The sequence below is a fragment of the Hyperoodon ampullatus genome, assembly GCF_949752795.1.
Source record: "Hyperoodon ampullatus genome assembly, chromosome: 10".
NCBI lineage: Eukaryota > Metazoa > Chordata > Mammalia > Artiodactyla > Ziphiidae > Hyperoodon > Hyperoodon ampullatus.
The window spans coordinates 57,156,938-57,177,166 of NC_136923.1; the positions used below are offsets into that span (position 1 = coordinate 57,156,938).

Here is a 20,229-nt window from a genome sequence, read left to right on the forward strand (position 1 = left end):
AGCCAGCAGTACTGAAGGACAGTTTGATGAATTAACAAATCAGTATAATCATGATTTAATTCTGGAATGTAAGTGGACCAGGTAGAACCTTAAAACCAAGGAACAGGGGCTTCCCTGATGGCGCAGTGGTTGAGAGTCCACCTGCCGATGCAGGGGACACGGGTTCGTGCCCCAGTCCAGGAAGATCCACATGCCGCAGAGCGGCTAGGCCCGTGAACCATGGCCACTGAGCCTGCACGTCCGGAGCCTGTGCTCCGCAACAGGAGAGGCCACAACAGTGGGCCCACGTACCACAAAAAACAAACAAACAAACAAAAAAAAAACCAAGGAACAAAAATGTCAGTCTTTATCACTGTCCAAATTGACATGTATCAAACGCACACCAAGAAAATTGACACTTACACAAAAATATTAGAAAAATACCAGAACCACCACAATTGGATAAACACTCGCCTCCTTTGTTTCCCTTGAAAAGAGTAACGAATTTTTACTACCGTCCAATACAGTGGCTTCAAACTTAGCCGTCTACCTGACACCTCAAAGTTCACGTCCAGAACTAGACTCCTGATCTATCGATCGCGAAAAACTAAAATAAAATAATAAAATTTCTCCACATACAGGCTTCCCCATCTCTGTTAACCACAACTCCATCCATTACTTGCTCAGGACAAGTAACAGGGAGTCGTCTTTTTCTCTCTTCACTCTGTCTTCAAAATACACCCTGGGTGCGCTCATTCTTACCATCTCCACCGTTACCACCCTTCCACTTCACCACCCTCTATCAGCTGGACCATCACAGTCACATCCCTAAACTGGCGTCCCTGGTCTGCCCTTGCCCCATACCATCTACTCTTAACGCAGCGGCAAGTGATGCTAGCACATTGCAGATCAGACCCCGTCTCCTTCCACTGCTCTAAGCCATCACTAGCTTTCATTTGGCTCCTCAGTGCCCACAAGACCCTGATTCTATCCACTGTCACCCTCCTGAATGCTCACTTCCCGCTCTCCTCCTCACTCATCCCACCCTAACCACAGGGACCTTCCTGGTGCTCCTCAAACATGCCAGCCGCATCCAGTGCCTCAGCATCTTTTCACATGCTACTCCTGTTCACATCATTCCTCCCAGAGATGCCACACATCTCACTCCTTCACCTCCTACAAGAATTCTGTTCAAATGTCACCGTCTTAGTGAGACCCATGCTGACCACCTACTAAAAACTGCAGCCCCTTCTAACACCACCACCCTCCCCACTGCCTTACCCAACTTTATTATTCTCCAGGTCACTTATATTTACTTATAATAACTTACAATATTTATCTCCCTCCTTCACTGAAATCTAAGGGCTATCATGGCAAATGTCTTTGTTTTATTTACTGTTCATATAATGGTGACTACTAAGTGGGAAATACTCAGTAAATGTTTTTGAATGACCACGTTCCATATAACCCTAAGGGTCCATTCAAGTACCTAAGAGAATCTAAAAATTCCGTTCCGGCTTTGTAAAAATATATTTTTAGTCATGTAATAATTGACCAACACTAAAACATATGCAAATAGTATTATCAAATGCTAACACTTTGGAGACAGCCAATGTAATAAAATATGATGCCAGAAAAACTTGTTTATGGGCCTCAGAACAAAATTTTTCTATTATATCTATTTAATTGAACAATACTGTGAAAATCCGAGTAAATCATAAGAAATCATTACTATTTAGAACTACTTCCTTATGTGATTTAGGATTTACTCTATATTTTGCATCCCTCAAAAAACTGAACCTCAAAAATTAACTGGGAGATACATACTAGGCAACAACTGTTATAACATCTGATTTCAAATTTGCTTCCTGAAAATAACTGTTTTCATGTACTGACTCTGTAAATGTAACAAAATCAGTAATTTGTAATACACAAAAAAATACTGCTTTTATCTGTTTTAGACATTACAGTTTGAAACAAATTCTAGCCCCATCCCAAAAAGAACTGATTATTTTTTAAACAGTTCTAAACCTACCAATCTAGTGCATTCCAGGGTTCTGTACAAACCAAACTTCCCCTTTATTTTCCACAGACATACAAGATTTCTATAAGAATGTATTTAGTAAAAATATAACTATTTGTGTGTATTTTCAAGAAGTTTACCAGTCACAGGCTCTGATTAGAATCCCAATCACAACTCAAGGATCATCAGATAGCTTAAATGAAGTGTGATCTCGTACTCAGGTTTTACATACAAGGACATGATACTGTTTAAAGATGACACTTAGTTTTGGATTAATTGCTCGTAAGATGAAAGGATTTAAGTCTATTACAGAAAAATAACTGAAAGTCAAATAGCTAGGAAACTAGGAAAATAATACAAACTTGTTAATACTGATAGAAGTTATAACTCACATTTTTATTAATAATATTTACTCAGGGCTTCCCTGGTGGCGCAGTGGTTGGGAGTCCGCCTGCCAATGCAGGGGACGCGGGTTCGTACCCCGGTCTGGGAGGATCCCACGTGCCGCGGAGCGGCTGGGCCCGTGGGCCATGGCCGCTGGGCCTGCGCGTCCGGAGCCTGTGCTCCGCAATGGGAGAGGCCACAACAGTGAGAGGCCCGCGTACCGCAAAAAAAAAAAAAAAAAAAAAAAAAAAAAAAAAAATAATATTTACTCATTTTAACAATATTTCTAAGTTTCAAGCCATGTAATTTTTTGGTTTTGTGTTCAAATGTAGACTTTTCACTCTTATACCTTCAGAGATGAGTTGCATAAATCAGTTGTTAAAAACACTAGATTCATCTGCTCTGACAATATTCCCTGCTAATTTAGTCAATTAAAAATTTAGATGAAAGTGGGGGGCTAGGTGATGAACTGGGAAATTGGGATTGACATATATACACTAATATGTATAAAATGGATAACTAATAAGAACCTGCTGTATAAAATAAATAAATAAAATAAAATTCAAAAAAAAATTTAACTTAACTTCTAAAACTAAAACATACTGCACCTTTCTTTGTGAAAGAAGAACTAGCCATTTTACTCAAGAGGAGTACTAATGTCCAATTACAGATAATTTTATTACAAAATTGGCATTATTCAGAAACAAGACCAATAAGTCAAGACAATCATTTAGTCCTACAACAGAAGTGTGAATTAATAAATGTAACTGAGAACCACTAAGCCAATGAGCAATGACCATATCATATACTTTGCTCAGTTGTTTTAAAAATCATTCAGCTCTACTTGTGACTGACAGAGGTCTATTATTCATGATGCCACTGGCATGACATCAGGCCCAACAGACATACATAATAACTTTGACTGAACACATAATTATTTAATTAAGTATTATAAAGTTATTAAATACATAATAACTTTTACTGTGTCCATGTGCAAAAAAGAGTTACCATAGCAGGCCTGACACCACTCTCCTTCGAAAGGCCTGCTTACAAGGCTGGACCTTAGCTGGTGTCAGAACCTGGATTTGGGGAGCATTCCCACCATTCCCTAATTGATGAGAGCTACTCACTGTGCCTAAACTGGGTAAACCACGTGGTTTGTGTTCAACACCTGCTTTCCTTCTGGGAGTCTGGAATTTTGGTACATACTATGCAGAGGCTGCCACGTGACCGACTCCCAGTTAAGTCTGAGGACCGAGTCTCTAACGAGTTCCCCCGGAGACATTTCACACGTTGTCACAATTCAACCATGGTGGAATTAAGCTCACGCTGACTGACTCTACCAGGAGAGAACTCTAGGAAGCTTGCACCTGGTTTCCTCTGGACTTCGTCCCATGTGCCTCTTCCCTTTGCTGGTTTTGCTCTAATAAATCTTAGCCATCAGTATGACTATATGCTTAGTACTATGAGTCTTTGTAGGAAATCACCAAACTCAGGAGTGGTCTTGAGGACCCTGACACAGTCCAGTGTAGGTCCAAAGAAGAGGACTTGTGCCTTAAATCTCTTTATATTTCTTAGAATATATAACATACTCTTATACATAAAAGATGCTCATATTTTATGATTTTATATATTATCCTCCTAACATATCCAAACCAGTCTAAAGATGTGTTGAATCTCTACTTCAATGTGACTTAACATTGGTGAAGCAGTTAAATGGCAAAAATACATGTGATAATACACATACAATTCAAACAACAAATGAAAAGTTTTGGGCAGGTTCAAGTAACAGAGTTGGATAGAAGATTGATTACTTTGACCATTTATAGTCTGCAGCCCTCTAATTTGTTTTAATGATGTCTTGATAGTTCTCTGCCTGCAAATATCCTAAAGAAAATCCTGGGGCTTCCCTGGTGGCGCAGTGGTTGAGAGTCCACCTGCCGATGCAGGGGACATGGGTTCCTGCCCCGGTCTGGGAAGATCCCACATGCCGCGGAGTGGCTGGGCCTGTGAGCCATGCCCGCTGAGCCTGTGCTCCGCAACAGGAGAGGCCACAACAGTGAGAGGCCCACGTACTGCAAAAAAAAAAAAAAAAAAAGAATATCCTAAGCATTCTTAATTTGTATTTCTTTTTTTGTTAATTCATCCATCTTTGGAATTTAGCAAAATATAACATATTTCAGTTGTGAGTGACTGATAAAGACGGCAGGCATTTTATCAAGCTTCTGTGTTATTTAACGACAGTTCTGTGATGTGTCAAATAAACAATCCATGCTTCCTTATACTTTATACAATTCCTTTAGAACCAATCCTACCTATTGGCCAGCAGATCAAAAAGACTGTCACAGAAAACAGTGATACAAAAGAAACATTGAAATATGATAAAAGAAGGCCCAAGGGATGAAAGGAGTGAGTTGGAGAATATATCCAGGTTAAAGAAAGTTTCAGGCCACCCCTGATGTCAAAGTACTTTTCTCGTCTTGATCTGTCATAACAAAAAGAAAAAAAGGTTCTTACTACTTTTAAGGCAAACTTCTTTACTCAGCATAGAGATGTTATATCAAATGCCAATTATGCATTTCAAAAAAGCAAAGAAATACAATGAATTTTTATAAAACACAGCAATTCAGTGACTCTTTTTCTTATAAAGCCTCTATTTCCAGAAAAAAAAACTTTATAGCACTAGAATGCATACTTTATCATTATGTATGACCAGCAATATTTTAAAAAATATTACTAACATAGAAAATATAAATCATTAAATTAGTGAAGAGTCAAACGCATGGGAAAAGTCAGAGTGGGAAGTAGCCTCCAGAGGTCATCAAACCATCCTCCTAAAACACCACACATTGGTAAGTCCCTGATTCAAGAAAAAGCAATGATTCCACCATCACACTTGATGGAAGGGGACTTCTGTTTTGGCTTTTGGGAGGTGGGGAGACTGAGGGGAGTAAGGCAGAGACTGGTCATTCTAGAATTTTTCTTCCGTTCCATTCCCAGTGTATTCAGCATTCATTGTGTTGCTTCGGTCATTTATTTTAGTGGCTCTACTCACTGCCACTAATACCACTGGCAAAAGAAGAACATTATGAAGTTTTCTATTTAAATCCATTGTTCAATTGCCTTTCCTTTGATGTATGCTTTACCAACAGAGTTTATAATCTTGTGAAAGTTTATGTAGTAGTGAGATCCAGATTCTCAATTCTGTATCTAATCCCCAAGTCAAGCCATCTTTACTCATCAAATCAAAACTAAGTTACAAAGGAAAAAGTGATGAGCATTATTTTTCTCTTCAAAAGGAAACAAAAAAATCTATTTTATAAAGACAAAGATAAGTTGACACCAGTTTAATACAAACACTGCTTAACTGTCACCCAAAAGCTGAGATTTTCTTGTTTCAGGTTATAATTTTCATTAGATGGAAATGGCAAAGTTACCATGACTTCATAAAAATTAACTGTAGAATTAGAATCATGTAATTATAGATAAAAGTTAAATTTTAGAAGTATCAGGGGCTATAACAATGAAACATTCTAAACATTATCCACTACTTAAGACAAATTTTAAGTGTGTTTAAACAGAAGGTGAAATGTGCAATGAGACTAAATCAGTGTAGAGTAAAACCCAATAGTGTACATATAGATAATGAAGGGATCAGAGAAGCTGGTTAAAACTTATAATGAAGAGAGAACTAGTAAGAATATAGCAACCTGGCTGAAATTGATATTCATTAGGGTACTCTTCACATCAATAGGGAGCATTTGGATGCTGTGGTCTTTATCAGTGTCCCAGCTGGTAATGGTTGAAGGTTAATGCCTTACCCCATTCTGTTCAATTTTCTATCCTAATTAGCCCTCCAAATCTATAGCTGTGAGCACCAAGTGTCTGTGCTCAAAAGAAACTAATTAATGCTAGCAAATTAGATCAAGTCCAAAGATCCAACAGCCAAACTCTTAGTTAAATGCTCCTTGTTAATAGGAAGTGTAGCTGTCAATAACTGCTGTTGGTGATTATAATGAGGCATCTTTTTTTTCATTGAAAGTGATTTCATTTCTCTTTGTCACTGGAAAAGCTGTTCCATTCCCTTCACAAACCTAAGTTGCTGGCAGCCTGACCCAATTCTTATGATCAGCCAGGTTGAAATGACATGGGAAAAAAAAAAACAAAAACAGAAAAGCTTTCCTACATAATCATGTTTCAGGCATTTAGCAGAAAATCAGATCACTTATTAGAATTCCTATATCTTTACTCAAGAACTGCACAATTAGGATGCATAATGCTTTTATGTAAAATCCTGTAATTATTTAATAAAACAAAGGCTATAAATAATAAATAAACCACAATGGAAGTGTTCTGATTCTAAATTCCGTCTTATTGTTCAGTTTAAATGTAGCTGTTCTGCTCCCACTTGAGCAATGCCAGTTTATGTTCTCTCCTAGTTCACATGGTTAAATGGGAAGATAATACTTTTATAAAATAATCGATTTTAGATTCTAAAACACTGTTTTGGACCATATGGCCTGACAAAAAATCAATATATGATTATCTATAAAAATTCAAATACTCAAAGATCATTTGTTATAACGTGTTCTAGTAGGGACAAATGCATTGAAATAACTCAAATGGATCTCAAATTTTAAGATGCTTTCAGTCTTCAGAAGATTTTAAGTATGGTATTAAAAAAAAGTCAACATCCTAAGTAACTTAAGTTTTGATAAAGAAGCAAAAACTAAACATTTTCTTTTCTGTACCATTACAAAGTAATAGGTGTGTAACACAAATATTTTAAAGTTATACTCTATTTCTTTCATTTCAAAGACCAAAAACAAAGTTTCATTGTCTAAGAGCAAAGCAAAGGTAGTTCTGAAACCCAAACTCGACCATTTCACATTTTCATCTGAATCATGTAAGAAGTCTATAATTGAGTTATCTAGCTTTCTTTCATTCTAGATATCAGAATAACGTGTTACAAAACCCTATAATTTTATTATCCATTTTTAAGTTTTATCCTCCCTCACCTGAATCAGGATATTTTTTTAAAGTCCTATGAGGCAGGTGGAGGGTTACCTCTTGAGACCATCAGCATGACACCCGCTGACGCCAGGTGTGCAGTGAACCCTACCCGCAGGTGCCAATGGAGTAACTTCTGACATCTGGGGGTGGGGGAAAGGAAGGTGCTCTGATTATACAACTAATTCATAATGAAAGCAAGACCATCAAATGATACTAATAAATTACTGATAACTTGTTAATAATTTACAGATGGATTTAATTCAAACCTAATTTATAGGTGGATCTAAAATGGGAATAGCTCATAATAAATCATTTAAGAAATGACCATCACACAATGTCAGTTCTGAGGAACTATTCTTTTATTGCCTTTGCCCATCAGTCCCAGAGGTCATTCTCTAAGGAGATAGGATCTAAGGGACAGAAATGTGCCTAGCACCTAAATGTTATTGACATAGTCCCCAAACTACAGCTGACACAGCCTGGCTTCCTGCAGAGAAACTTGCAGGGCACTGCAGCCCATCAGCCCCACTAAGCATTACTGTAGTCCCTCAACGAAGGCTACAGGGCTGCCAGGAAAACAGTCCATGTCAGCACAATTTTACCACTGTTTCTTTGCCGTGGACATTCTAAGAGGAATATTTTTATTAAAAGACATTTCTACTATAATACTGCTATCTGCTTTTCTAATTACCCATCATTTATGGCCTCATTTTTCATCTTCTATGCCTTTGTTTATATTTTTCACTATAATATTACATATTAATCAACATATCTCTAGATTTATAAAATACAGACATATTTTATATTAAAAAACATTTTTCAAAGAATACATGCATATGTGGGTGTCTAGTGCATGCATTTACATAAATATCTTCTGCTCAGAAATGTAGAATATAGAGAAATTTTTAAAAAGACTTGTAAGTACTACTGGGATTCCATTAACAATTCAGTAATAGACAACAACACCAAAGAAAATCATCTTAGACTATATTCCTATATGAATATGTTGATAGAGGAAAAACAGGCACACATTACATTTGATGCTTCTTCTTTCCCTATCAGAATCACCAGAATAACTTGTTTCTCCAAAATATGAATACAAGTTTTTCTCTATATATAACTGTACATCTGGGAAAAAATGCTTTTTACTAGGAATCTGGGAGAATATTTTTAAATTGTAAATGAATTGAACACTGCCTGGAAGTTCTGAAAGCTGAAATACTGGTATCTGAGTGAAAGGGTAAGAAGCAATTCATACATATTAATTCACTGACTACTTGATTCCAAGGCTAAGGATTAAATTCAGATCATGTTATAAAAAACGTATTTGATCTTCATATGAATATTTGAATCTTACCTTGAACTTGTTCAAAACATCTCTCTCGGGCCTTTTCTCTCATTATTTTCGGGATCAAAACATCTTTTTCGACATGTCTGAGATGCTGCTCTGAAAAAAAAAAAAGATCTTCCTTTAATATAGTAAAGTCTCAGGTAAATCACCAGTTTAGGGGAAAAATAAGCACTCTGGTCTACTTAAAATAAAAGCCTATGCAAATATATTAAAAAGTGACTCTTCTATGACCTCATGAAATTGTGATTCTTTAGTCGCTGAAAATCATTCTAAATATTGTTTTATATACAAAAGAAAAAAATGTGAGAGTGTAGGCAACATCCTTCTAAAACACTCTGCAAACTACATTGCAACACTTTTATTTGATAACACATTCCATGTAGTCTTGGCAAAATTAAAGTCATAAAGTGTTATAATTTTTTAATTCATATAATCCACAAAAAGAGGATTTTTAGCAATACAGTACTGAGATCCAAGGATAGATGAAGAGATCCAAGATTAAGAGACATGTGAGTAGTTTCTCTACCCAGTAACAAGAGTAGCTTAAGAGCTGGCAGAAGAAGAAAAAGTGGAACTCGTGTGCATAGAAAAACAAACTACAGGAGGTTTCTGTGCACTTTAAATAGAACTACCTCAGTTAGACTAAAACAGCAGCCGGAGCACCTGCTCCAAACTCCCACCTGCTCCTCAAATTCCTAGAGAACCCTGAAATCCAAAGGGGTAAGTATCCTCCAAATGATCAGGAATTCTGAAAGGCAAAAGGCAGATGAGATCAGATTAAAGGAGGCAATCTTATCCCCAGAGTTTTTTCCCAGGAAAAAACTGATACCAAAAGTAGGACGCATGTTCCACACTCTGAAGCAGCAGAAACGGGGAGAAGGAGACATCCCTAGAGGAAACCAAAGCATTAGTGGTCGAAACACCGCAGCAGGAGCCAAAGGAGGTCACTCTTCTGCTGCCTTCAGACCACAGGTAAAATAAGTAAATACAGACACTTATCTCCAAAACATCAGAAAGTCTCTCAGTATCTACCTAGTGACACTTAAGACCAGGAACCCCTAAACTTTTTCTGGTTCCCAACATCCTCTGGATGCAGCTATGAAGTGATACAGTATTTGTAGAGAGGGTAAGAGGGCATCTCAAAAAGCAAACAAAATCAGCAACAACCAAACAGCCAAGAATCACCTAAATTTGTTGAAGGACAACACAGTGAAAAGGAGAACCCAACTGTAATTAAGCAAGAAGTAAACAACTCCTAAGAGGGTGAAAAGAGTAAAGAAAATAAGATTTTCAAATAAATATAATATACTGAAGCAAATAAAAGACATGAGTCCTCAGAAAGAAACAAATCATAGGTCACCTAAATGCACTTTGATGAAATATCTGAAGCTCAAAAAACCTAAAAGCTTCAAAAGGGAAAAAAAAAAAATCACCACACAGAGGAACAAGGACCAGATTTACATCATGTTTCACGGGCAAGATGTGGATGCAAGAAGATAATGATGAAATAACATCAAAGTTCTGAGAAAGAATTACTTTATATCCAAGAATTCCAGAGCCAATTAAGAGTGAAATTAAAGATATTTTCAGATATGTAGGAACGGAAAAGTTTATCTCTTTCAACCCCACTGAAAAAGAAGTGATCTTTATCACAGTGTGACAAACCAAGCCACTAATCCAATGTGGTGATGGAAAACAAGAACCCTTCTGTATGCACAGGGAGCCCATGGGCAGGAGTTCAGGCAGGTAGAGCAGAAGTGACTCTTCTCTGCTTCTGTGTCTGGGGCTCATCTGGGAAGACTCCAGCCACAGGCTCTGACTTCAATAGCTGCAAGAGCTGGGGCTGGAGGATTTACTGTCAAGAAGACTTCTTTCTTCACATATTTATCTGATATGCGGACTGGAAAGGCCAAATCACCTACACAGGGTTCAGCGGGTAGGTGGCCTTTTCTGAGCCTGTTGTGGAAGCCATGCAGCCTTGTTCCTGCTACCTTATGTTGATTTCAAGTCACTGGGCTCAGCCTACACTCCAGTGGAGGGAGAGGGCCACATCACACAGAGCCTGAGGGAGGGAAGATACTGTTGTAACCTTCTTTGTAAAATAAAATCTGCCACAAGAAGTAATAGAGAATATATTCTGATCAAATAAAATTAATCCATGATAAATATATAAGACATATTAGAAAACATACATTTAAATTTACATGTTAAAACCGTAGAGTACTTGAACAACATCATCAACTAACTTGACCTAATGTTTATAGAATACTCCACTCAATAACAGCTGAATATTTACCAAGATAAACTATAGTCTGGGCTATGAAACAAATCTTAATAAGTGTAAAAGAATTCAAATTATACAAAGTATGTTCCCTCACACCAGTGTATTTAAAGTAGAAATCAGTAACAAAAGGATCTCTTGATAATCTTCAAACATTTGGACACTAAATAACACACTTTAAAATAACCCATGGGTCTAGGAAGAAATGAAAAGGGAAATTAGAAAGTATTCTGAAATGAAAGAAAATATAACGTATCAAAATTTGTGTGATGCAGCTAAAACAGTACTGATAGAAAAATTTATAGCACTATAAGTTTACATTGGAAAAAAACGATGGTCTTAAATCAATGACTTAATCTTCCACCTTGAGAAATTAGAAAAAGAATAAAGAAACACAAAGCAAAGAAAAGAAATAATGAAGACCTAAGCATAAATCAATGAAATAGAAACCAAAACAAACAAGCAAAATGATAGAGAAAAGCAATGAAACCACAACTGGTTCTTTGAAAACATTATTAAAACTGATAAACCACTTTGCCAGTAAAAACAGGAGGTCACAAAGATCAGAAATGATACACATTTTTATATAATAATAATGTATTTAAGTGATCTTTAAATGTAAGTCAATAAATTTGACAATGAAGATGAAGTGGACAAATTCCTTGAAAAACACAAATAACCAAACCTAACTCAAAAGGACATATAACCAGTAGAGCCCTATATCTACTAAGAAAATTGAATCTGTAGTTAAAAGCTTTCTCACAAAAAAATTCGAGATCCAGAGAGCCTCACTGGCGAATGTGTCCAAACATTTAAGAAAGAAATAATATCAATTTCATATGAACTCTTTCAGAAAACTGCTCTGAAGCCAGCATTACCCTGATACCAAAACCAGATAAAGACATTACAAGAAAAGAAAACTACAGTCCAATATCCCATCATGAATACAGATGTAAAACTCTTTACAAAAGATGAGCAAATTGAATTCAGCAATACAAAAAAGGATAATACTTCATGACTAGGTGGTGTCTATCCCAGGATTGCAAGCTTCATTTAATATTCAAAAGTCAAGAAATGTAATTCATCATATTAAAAAACTAAAGAAGGAAAGACACATGGTTATGACAACAAGCCACAGAAAATACATTTGACAAAAACCTAATATCCATTCGTAATTAAAACCCTCAGTACAGTAGGAACAGAAGGAAACTTCCTCAACAGGATAAACGGCATCTAAAGAAAAACCCACTGCTGATATCATGTTTAATGGTGAAACACTGAATGTTTTCCTCCTAAAACAGGGAACAAAAGATAAAGAAGTCTGCTCTTACCATTTCTATTCAGCATTATACTGGATGTTCTAGCCAGTGCAATAAGGCAAGAAAAATAAAAGGCTTCCAGATTGAAAAGGAAAAAATAAAACCATAGTTACTCAAAGATCATATAATCATCTATATAGAAAATCCAATAGAATCTACAAAAAGTTACTAGAACTAGTACATGAGTTTAGCAAGGCTTCCCAATACAAGATTAATATACAAAAATCAAATGGAAATGACATAATAAAAAGTCAGAGGACTAGAAAATAATTCAATAATAATCTTCCAATCTATAAAATAGAAAATGGCTTTTTAAAAAATGAAGTGGGGCTCAGGAACCTGCAAGACAAGAAGAAAAGATCTAACACTGATTTTACCACAGTCTCAGAAAAAGAGGTAAAAAGAATGCACGGTTGAAAAAATATTTGAAGAAATGACTGACACCTTTACAAACTAGTCAAAAGACAAAAGCCAATCCATTCAAGAAAACAGTTAAAAACCTAAAGAAATACACACCCAGACAAATCATAATCATACTTCAGAAAATGAGAAAGAAACATCTTCAAGGTGCAGGACAGAAGCTGAGACACAGATGTAGAGAACAAAGGTATGGACACCTAGGGAGGAAAGCCATGGTGGGGAGGGGATGGTGGTGTGCTGAATTGGGCAATTGGGACTGACATGTATACACTGATGTGTATAAAACTGATGACTAATAAGAAACTGCTGTATAAAAAAATAAAATTCAAAAATTCAAAAAAAAATCTTCAAGGCATCAGAGAGAAATATAGCAGAACAAAAATTCAAAAGTCAAAGCCTTTCTCTTCAGAAACCAGAGGCCAGAAGGGATTGTCACAGTATTTTCAAGTACTAAAAGAAAAGACCTGCCAATCAAAAATTCTATAACCAGAAAAAATGTTTTTCAGGATTGAAGATAAAATAAAGATAACTCAGAGGAAAGGAAGCTAAGGTAATTTCTTGCCAGCAGACCTGTTGTAAAAGAATGGCTAGAGGAAGTTATTCAGACAGGAAGGAAATATTAACAAAAGGAAACTCAGAAAAACAGGAATGAAGAAAGGGCAACACAAAGAATAAATGTAATAAACTATTCTTTTCTTGAATTTTAAAAATTATTTTTGACAAGCAAAAATTATAGCATTCTCAATGTATATAGAAATAATATTAAAGATGACTTCATGATAAAGGAAAGAGGATAAAGCAACTTTGGTGGTAGTAAGATATCTACATTCTATTTGAAAGATAAAATGTTGATGCTAGTAGACTGTGATAAACTATGTATGCATAATGTAATCTTTAGAACAACCACTTAAAAAAACTAAGAAATAAATTCAGAAACCCTACAAATCAAATGGAATGGAGTTAACAAGACAGTAGTAACAGAAAGATAGCAGGAAAACCTCCTGACACCTGGAAATTAAATGACATACTTCTAAATAATTCATAAGTTGAAAGAGGAAGTAAAAGAATACACTGACCTGAATAAAAATGAAAGCATAACATATCAAAATTTGGAAGACAAAGCTGAAGCAGTGCTTATAGGGAAATTTATAGCAATAAATGTTCATTATTTAAAGTCTCAAACCAATACAGTTGACCCTTGAACAACACGGGTTTGAACTGTGAGGGTCCACTTATACACAGACTTTTTCCAATACATGGGTACTACAGTATTACACAATGGCAGTTGGTTGAATCCACCACATTTTATTAGGACAGCATTACTCAGATACCAAAAGCAAAGCAATATTAAAAAAAAAAAACCTAATATCCTTCATGAATACAGATGCAAAAATCCTCAACAAAATATTAGCAAATCAAATCTGGCAATATATAAAAAGAAAAATACACCACACCAAGTGAGCTTTATTCCAAGGATGCAAGGTTGGTTCACTATTTGAAAAACAATCAATATGATCTATCATATTAACAGTGTAAAAAAGGAAAGCCGTAAGATCACATCAATTGACACAGAAAAAACATAAAATTCAACACTATTCATTAAAAATGAACAAACAAAACTCAGTAAACTAGGACTAGAAAGGAACTTCTTCAATCTAACAAAGAATCTGCAAATAATTTATAGCTAACATCATACTTAATGGTAAAAGACTGAATGCTTTCCCTTTAAGAACAGGAACATGGGGCTTCCCTGGTGGCGCAGTGGTTGAGAGTCCACCTGCCGATGCAGGGGACACGGGTTCGTGCCCCGGTCCGGGAAGATCCCACATGCTGCGGAGCGGCTGGGCCCGTGAGCCATGGCCGCTGAGCCTGCGTGTCTGGAGCCTGCGCTCCGCAACGGGAGAGGCCACAACAGTGAGAGGCCTGCATACCGCAAAAAAAAAAAAAAAAGAACAGGAACATGGAATAAAACTGCATAGAACCATACACACAAACATATGCATGTATATAAAAACTGGTGAAAACCGAAAAGGTCTACTGTCTAGTTAACAGTATTGTACCAACATCAAGCTTCCTGCTTTTGATATTTGTACTACAGTTACATAAGATTTCACTGTTGGAGGAAGCAAGGTGAAGGGCACAAGAGACTCTACACATTAGTATTTTTTATAACTTCTGTGAGTCTGTAATTATTTCAAAATAAAAAGTTAAGGAAAAAAGCTTCTAGAAGAAATCATAGGAGAAGATCTTTATGTATTTGCAGAATATTTAGACTTGCTTACCCTCGACCATAAGAAAACAATCCAATTAGAAACGGGCAAAATATATGTATCTGACAAAGGACTTGACTCTAGAATATATTTATTTATTTATTTATTTATTTATTTATTTATTTTCCGCGATACGCGGGCCTCTCACTGTTGTGGCCTCCCCCGTTGCAGAGCACAGGCTCCGGACGCGCAGGCCCAGCGGCCACGGCTCACGGGCCCAGCCGCTCCGCGGCATGTGGGATCCTCCCGGACCGGGGCACGAACGTGTGTCCCCTGCATCGGCAGGCGGACTCTCAACCACTGCACCACCAGGGAAGCCCTAGAATATATTTAAAAACTCCTAATTATCAATAACAAAAATACAAACAACCCAATAAAAAAGAGGCAAAAGGCTACAGTGGACATTTCAAAAAGAAGATACACAAAACTGTAAATATATACATGAAAAGGTGCTCAAAATCATTAGTCATTAAGAAAATGCAAATGAAACCTATGATGTCATTTCACACTCACCAGAATGACTAAAATGAAAAACACTAATGACACCAAATGTAAGGAAGAAACATGGAGCAACTGGAACTTTCATACATGCAGGCGGGAGTGTGAGATGATAAACTTCTTTGGAAACCTGCTTGTTAAGTTATAAAGTTAAATATACACCCAGCCTATTTTCCACTCCCTAGGTATTCATTTACCCAAGATAAATGAAAATATATGTCCAGAAAACAACGTGTACAAGTCAGTTTATAGAAGCATTATTCATGACAGCCCCAAACTGGAAACAACCTAAATGTCCACTGAATACTATTTAGCACTACAAAAGGATGAACTACTGGTTTACTCAACTTGGGTGAATCTCAAAAATTATGTTGAGAAAAAGAAGCCAGACACAAGAGTACATACCATAGGATTCAAGAACATGCAAAACTAATCTACAATGATAAAAATCAGAACACTAGTTATCCATGGGCATTGAGACGGATATTCTCTGAGGGATGTCCTGTTTGGGGTGTATGCATTTATCAAAACTCACCATCTGGGCTTCCCTGCTGGCGCAGTGGTTAAGAATCTGCCTGCTAACGCAGGGGACTCGGGTTCAAGCCCTGGTCCGGGAAGATCCCACATGCCGCGCAGCAACTAAGCCCACATGCGCAACTACTGAAGCCCACACGCCTAGAGCCCGTGCTCCACCGCAGCGAGAAGCCTGCTCACCGCAATGAAGAGTAGCTCCACTCACCGCAATTAGAGAAAGCCCTCATGCGGCAATGAAGACCCAAAGCAGCCATAAATAAATAAATTAAAAAAAACTCACAATCTGTAAATTTCACTGTATTATATATTTTACTTCAATTGATAATGCTAACTTTAAAATATGATACAAATCTATACTCACAGTGGGTGATTTTAACACGTTAACTATCAGAAATTAAATAATTAAGTAGACAAGAAGTTTTATAACCTTCTCCTTCAAGATACTATTCATCTTTTATTAGATTTATTTCTATCAGGAAAGGTATCTTTTCATAAATAATATGTAATTATTAATTTTTTTTTTTTTGCGGTACGCGGGCCTCTCACTGTTGTGGCCTCTCCCGTTGCGGAGCACAGGCTCCGGACGCGCAGGCTCAGCGGCCATGGCTCACGGGCCTAGCCGCTCCACGACATGTGGGATCTTCCCGTACCGGGGCACGAACCCGTGTCCCCTGCATCAGCAGGCGGACTCTCAACCACTGCGCCACCAGGGAAGCCCTGTAATTATTAATTGCTGGTATGTAGGTCCAACTAAATATTTTATATTGTCCTTGTAACCAATACAACCTTACTTAATTCTCATTAATTCTAATACTCTGCCAATAGATTCTCTTCTAATTTCTTTTTTTAATATAAATTTATTTATTTATTAATTTTTGGCTGTGTTGGGTCTTCATCGCTGCACACAGGCTTTATCTAGTTGTGGCAAGCAGGGGCTACTCTTCGTTGTGGTGCATGGTCTCTAGGCACACGGGCGTCAGTAGTTGTGGCACACAGGCTCAGCAGTTGTGGTGCATGGGCTTAGTTGCTCTGCAGCATGTGGGATCTTCCCGGACCAGGGCTCAAACCCGTTTCCCCTGCATTGGCAGGCGGATTCTTAACCACTGCGCCACCAGGGAAGTCCTCCAATTTCTATATAGACAATCATCAGGAAAGCTCTGTACCTTTTTTTTTTTCAGTTCTGTCTATGTCTTTTAGAAGAACAGTGAGTAGTAACCAGCAGCACCTGTCTTGAGTGCTCAAATTTTGCTTAGAATTTTTGAAGTTATCCTCATGTTGAGAGATCTGCCTGTGACTTTACTCTCCTATCTTTGTGTTGTTTTGGTATCAAAGTCACATTGTTTAAACAATACATTAGGGACTTCTTTTTGTATTCTCTGGACCCCTTTGTATAAAAATCAAGATTATTACCAGTCCTTTGAAAGTTTGGTAGAAACCACCTGTGATGGTCAGCTTTATGGGTCAATTTGGTGAGGTGCTAATCCCCAGGTATTCACACAAACACTAATCCAGCTGTTGCTGGGAAGGTATTTTTGCAGATGTGATTAACATCTTTAATCAGTTGACTTTAGGAAGACCATCCTAGAAAATCTGAGTGGGCCTGATTCAATCAGTTGAAAAGCCTTCAGAGCGCACCTGAGATTTTCCTAAAGAATTCCACCTGCAGACCACAGCTTTGTCTCATGACCAAGAGTTCCAGAGCTGCCCTTCCTGACACCCTGCCCTACACATTTCAGACCTGCCCAACAGTCAATCACATAAGCCAATATCCTGCCATGTATATGTGTGCGTGTACCTGGTTTAATCAGGGTTTGGGAGTATGTATGTGTGTGGGAGATAGACACAAAGAGAGTTTTAACTACTGATCCAACTTTCTAAGGGCTTTCTATTTATTCTTGAGTCAGTTGCAGTTTTCAGTAAGTTTGTATTTCTCAAGGAAACTATCCATTTCATCTAAAATTTCAAAATAATGATATGAAGACGTTCACATGACTTTTTCCTCTTTACTACACCTATAACTGTATCCCAATTTTCACTACCTATGCCAGGGGGTCAACAAACTTTTTCGGTTAAGGACCAGAGTGTAAATACTTCAAGCTTTGTAGGCTACAAACCATCTCAGTCATGTATACTCCTTTTATTTATTTATTTTTAACACCCCTTTGAAAATGTTACTAACCATTCACAGCCTACAGGCCTTACCAGATTCTGCCCAGGGTATAGATTGCTGAACTCTGGCCTACACTACTGATTTATGCCTTCTCTTTTTCCTTAGCTTTGCCAGAGCTGCTATAAGATGAGAAAAAGAACACTAGCATACAGAAGGAACTGCAAGTATGGGTGGAGAGAAAAGGACAGATTGAGAGGGAGGCTCTGGAGGAGTGGTGGGGCCTGAGGGGACTAAGGAACCAGGATGAGTCAAGGCGAGCTTCCCAGTTTTCTGGCTCCAAATGAAATGATGTGACCACTCATTGAGACAGGGAGACAAAAGAAACCCCAGGTGGGAGGGTGATTCAGGGTAGACAAGCTGAATTTGAAGTGCCTGTGACACATCCTGTGAGTGGAAAGCTCGTATCTATTTGGAGGGAAGACAATAAAACTGAGGCAGTCTCCACACACTTCTTTTCTCCTTGTCTATAGTGCAAACCATATTTAGGCATCAGTAATTAACAGTATTATTACTGAACAGATTAGAAGAAATACTGTGATATGCTGATCTACTTTATATAATCAATTTCAGAATGTGATCTCTTCCTTTCACTCATACAGTTTTAATCTATACAACTCACCTATAATGCATCCTGATGAACCCACTCTTTCTCTACACATCTTGCAGTGGTCTTAGATAAAGCACTAATTTTTTAAATTAGTTCCCTGAATAAAGACATAGCTTTGTGATACTGAACCATTTTTTCCATAAGTAAATTATAATATTGATTACCTAAATTTACCTACATTATAAATTCTAGGTTATAACATTCCTCCGGAAACATTTTTTATTTTATTTTATTTTATTTTTTTTGCGGTACGCGGGCCTCTCACTGTTGTGGCCTCTCCCGTTGCGGAGCACAGGCTCCGGACGCGCAGGCTCAGCGGCCATGGCTCACGGGCCCAGCCGCTCCGCAGCATGTGGGATCCTCCCGGACCGGGGCACGAACCCGTGTCCCCTGCATCGGCAGGCGGACTCTCAACCACTGCGCCACCAGGGAAGCCCCGGAAACATTTTTTAAATGGCTTGCAAGAACTCCTTCTGATCGTTCTTCTAAAACCTCCTATGGCAAAGAAAATTCTAGAATCATATAAATATTGCTTTAGATTTTCTACACTCTTGGTGTTAAATCAGAAATAACAGACTTGAGAATTCCCTGGAGGTCCAGTGGTTAGGACTCTACGCTTCCACTGCAGGGGGCACAGGTTCTATCCCTGATCAAAGAACTAAGATCCTGCATGCCATGCAGTCTCCCCCAAAAAAAGAAAAAACAAACCAGACTTAAAAATATATAATTAATTCTGATAGCACTTGGTAGCACACCGATCATTAAATGTCAATTTTTAATTATGATTTTATACATATTTCAAAGTTTCCTTCAACACTACAAATATTATAGATATGGCACTTTTTATTCACAAAATTACAGGGTGACTCCCTCAATGTCAATATGATGCATATGTTATACATTTGCACCAAAGCCTACAAAAAAAGTCAAATTTTGAGAATTTGCTACTCTATAGTCACATGAATTTATACTGAGATGAAGAATCAGGATAACACGACCATGGAAAATTTCCAAAGCTCTAACTTCTCAACATTCTATCATCACTTGAAAGTCAATTTTCACCTTTTTCACTAGCTGACTTTGTTAGTTCAGACTTTGCTCTGGGGCTCACGTGTTCCTGCAACATGCCATCCTCAATCACAAGGCAAATGACAGCAGCACTTGCCATGAATCCACAAAGATAACAGTGACGCAACTAAGAGCATCACAGAATCTTCCACTGGAAAGAAGTGACACCATCAGAAGGGCAAGGAATGCCTTTTCAACACTGAAAATGTTCTAATTTAATTAATTTAACTGTTATTTAGATAATGCCACTTTTTTGTCTTTTTTGGAACCTCCTAGTTGCACTTACTTGTTCCCGCAGACATTTCCATGCTA

General features: G+C 37.5%; 1 protein-coding gene across 1 annotated transcript in view; it reads right to left on the reverse strand.

Annotated features, from left to right (window-relative positions):
• CMC1 (C-X9-C motif containing 1) overlaps positions 1 to 20,229 on the reverse strand; it is a 71,940-nt gene that overhangs the window by 40,941 nt on the left and 10,770 nt on the right. The window contains exon 2 of the mRNA XM_079712242.1: positions 8,757 to 8,846. Within this exon, the coding sequence (XP_079568368.1) occupies positions 8,757 to 8,846 (90 nt within the window). The remainder of the gene's footprint in view (positions 1 to 8,756; positions 8,847 to 20,229) is intronic.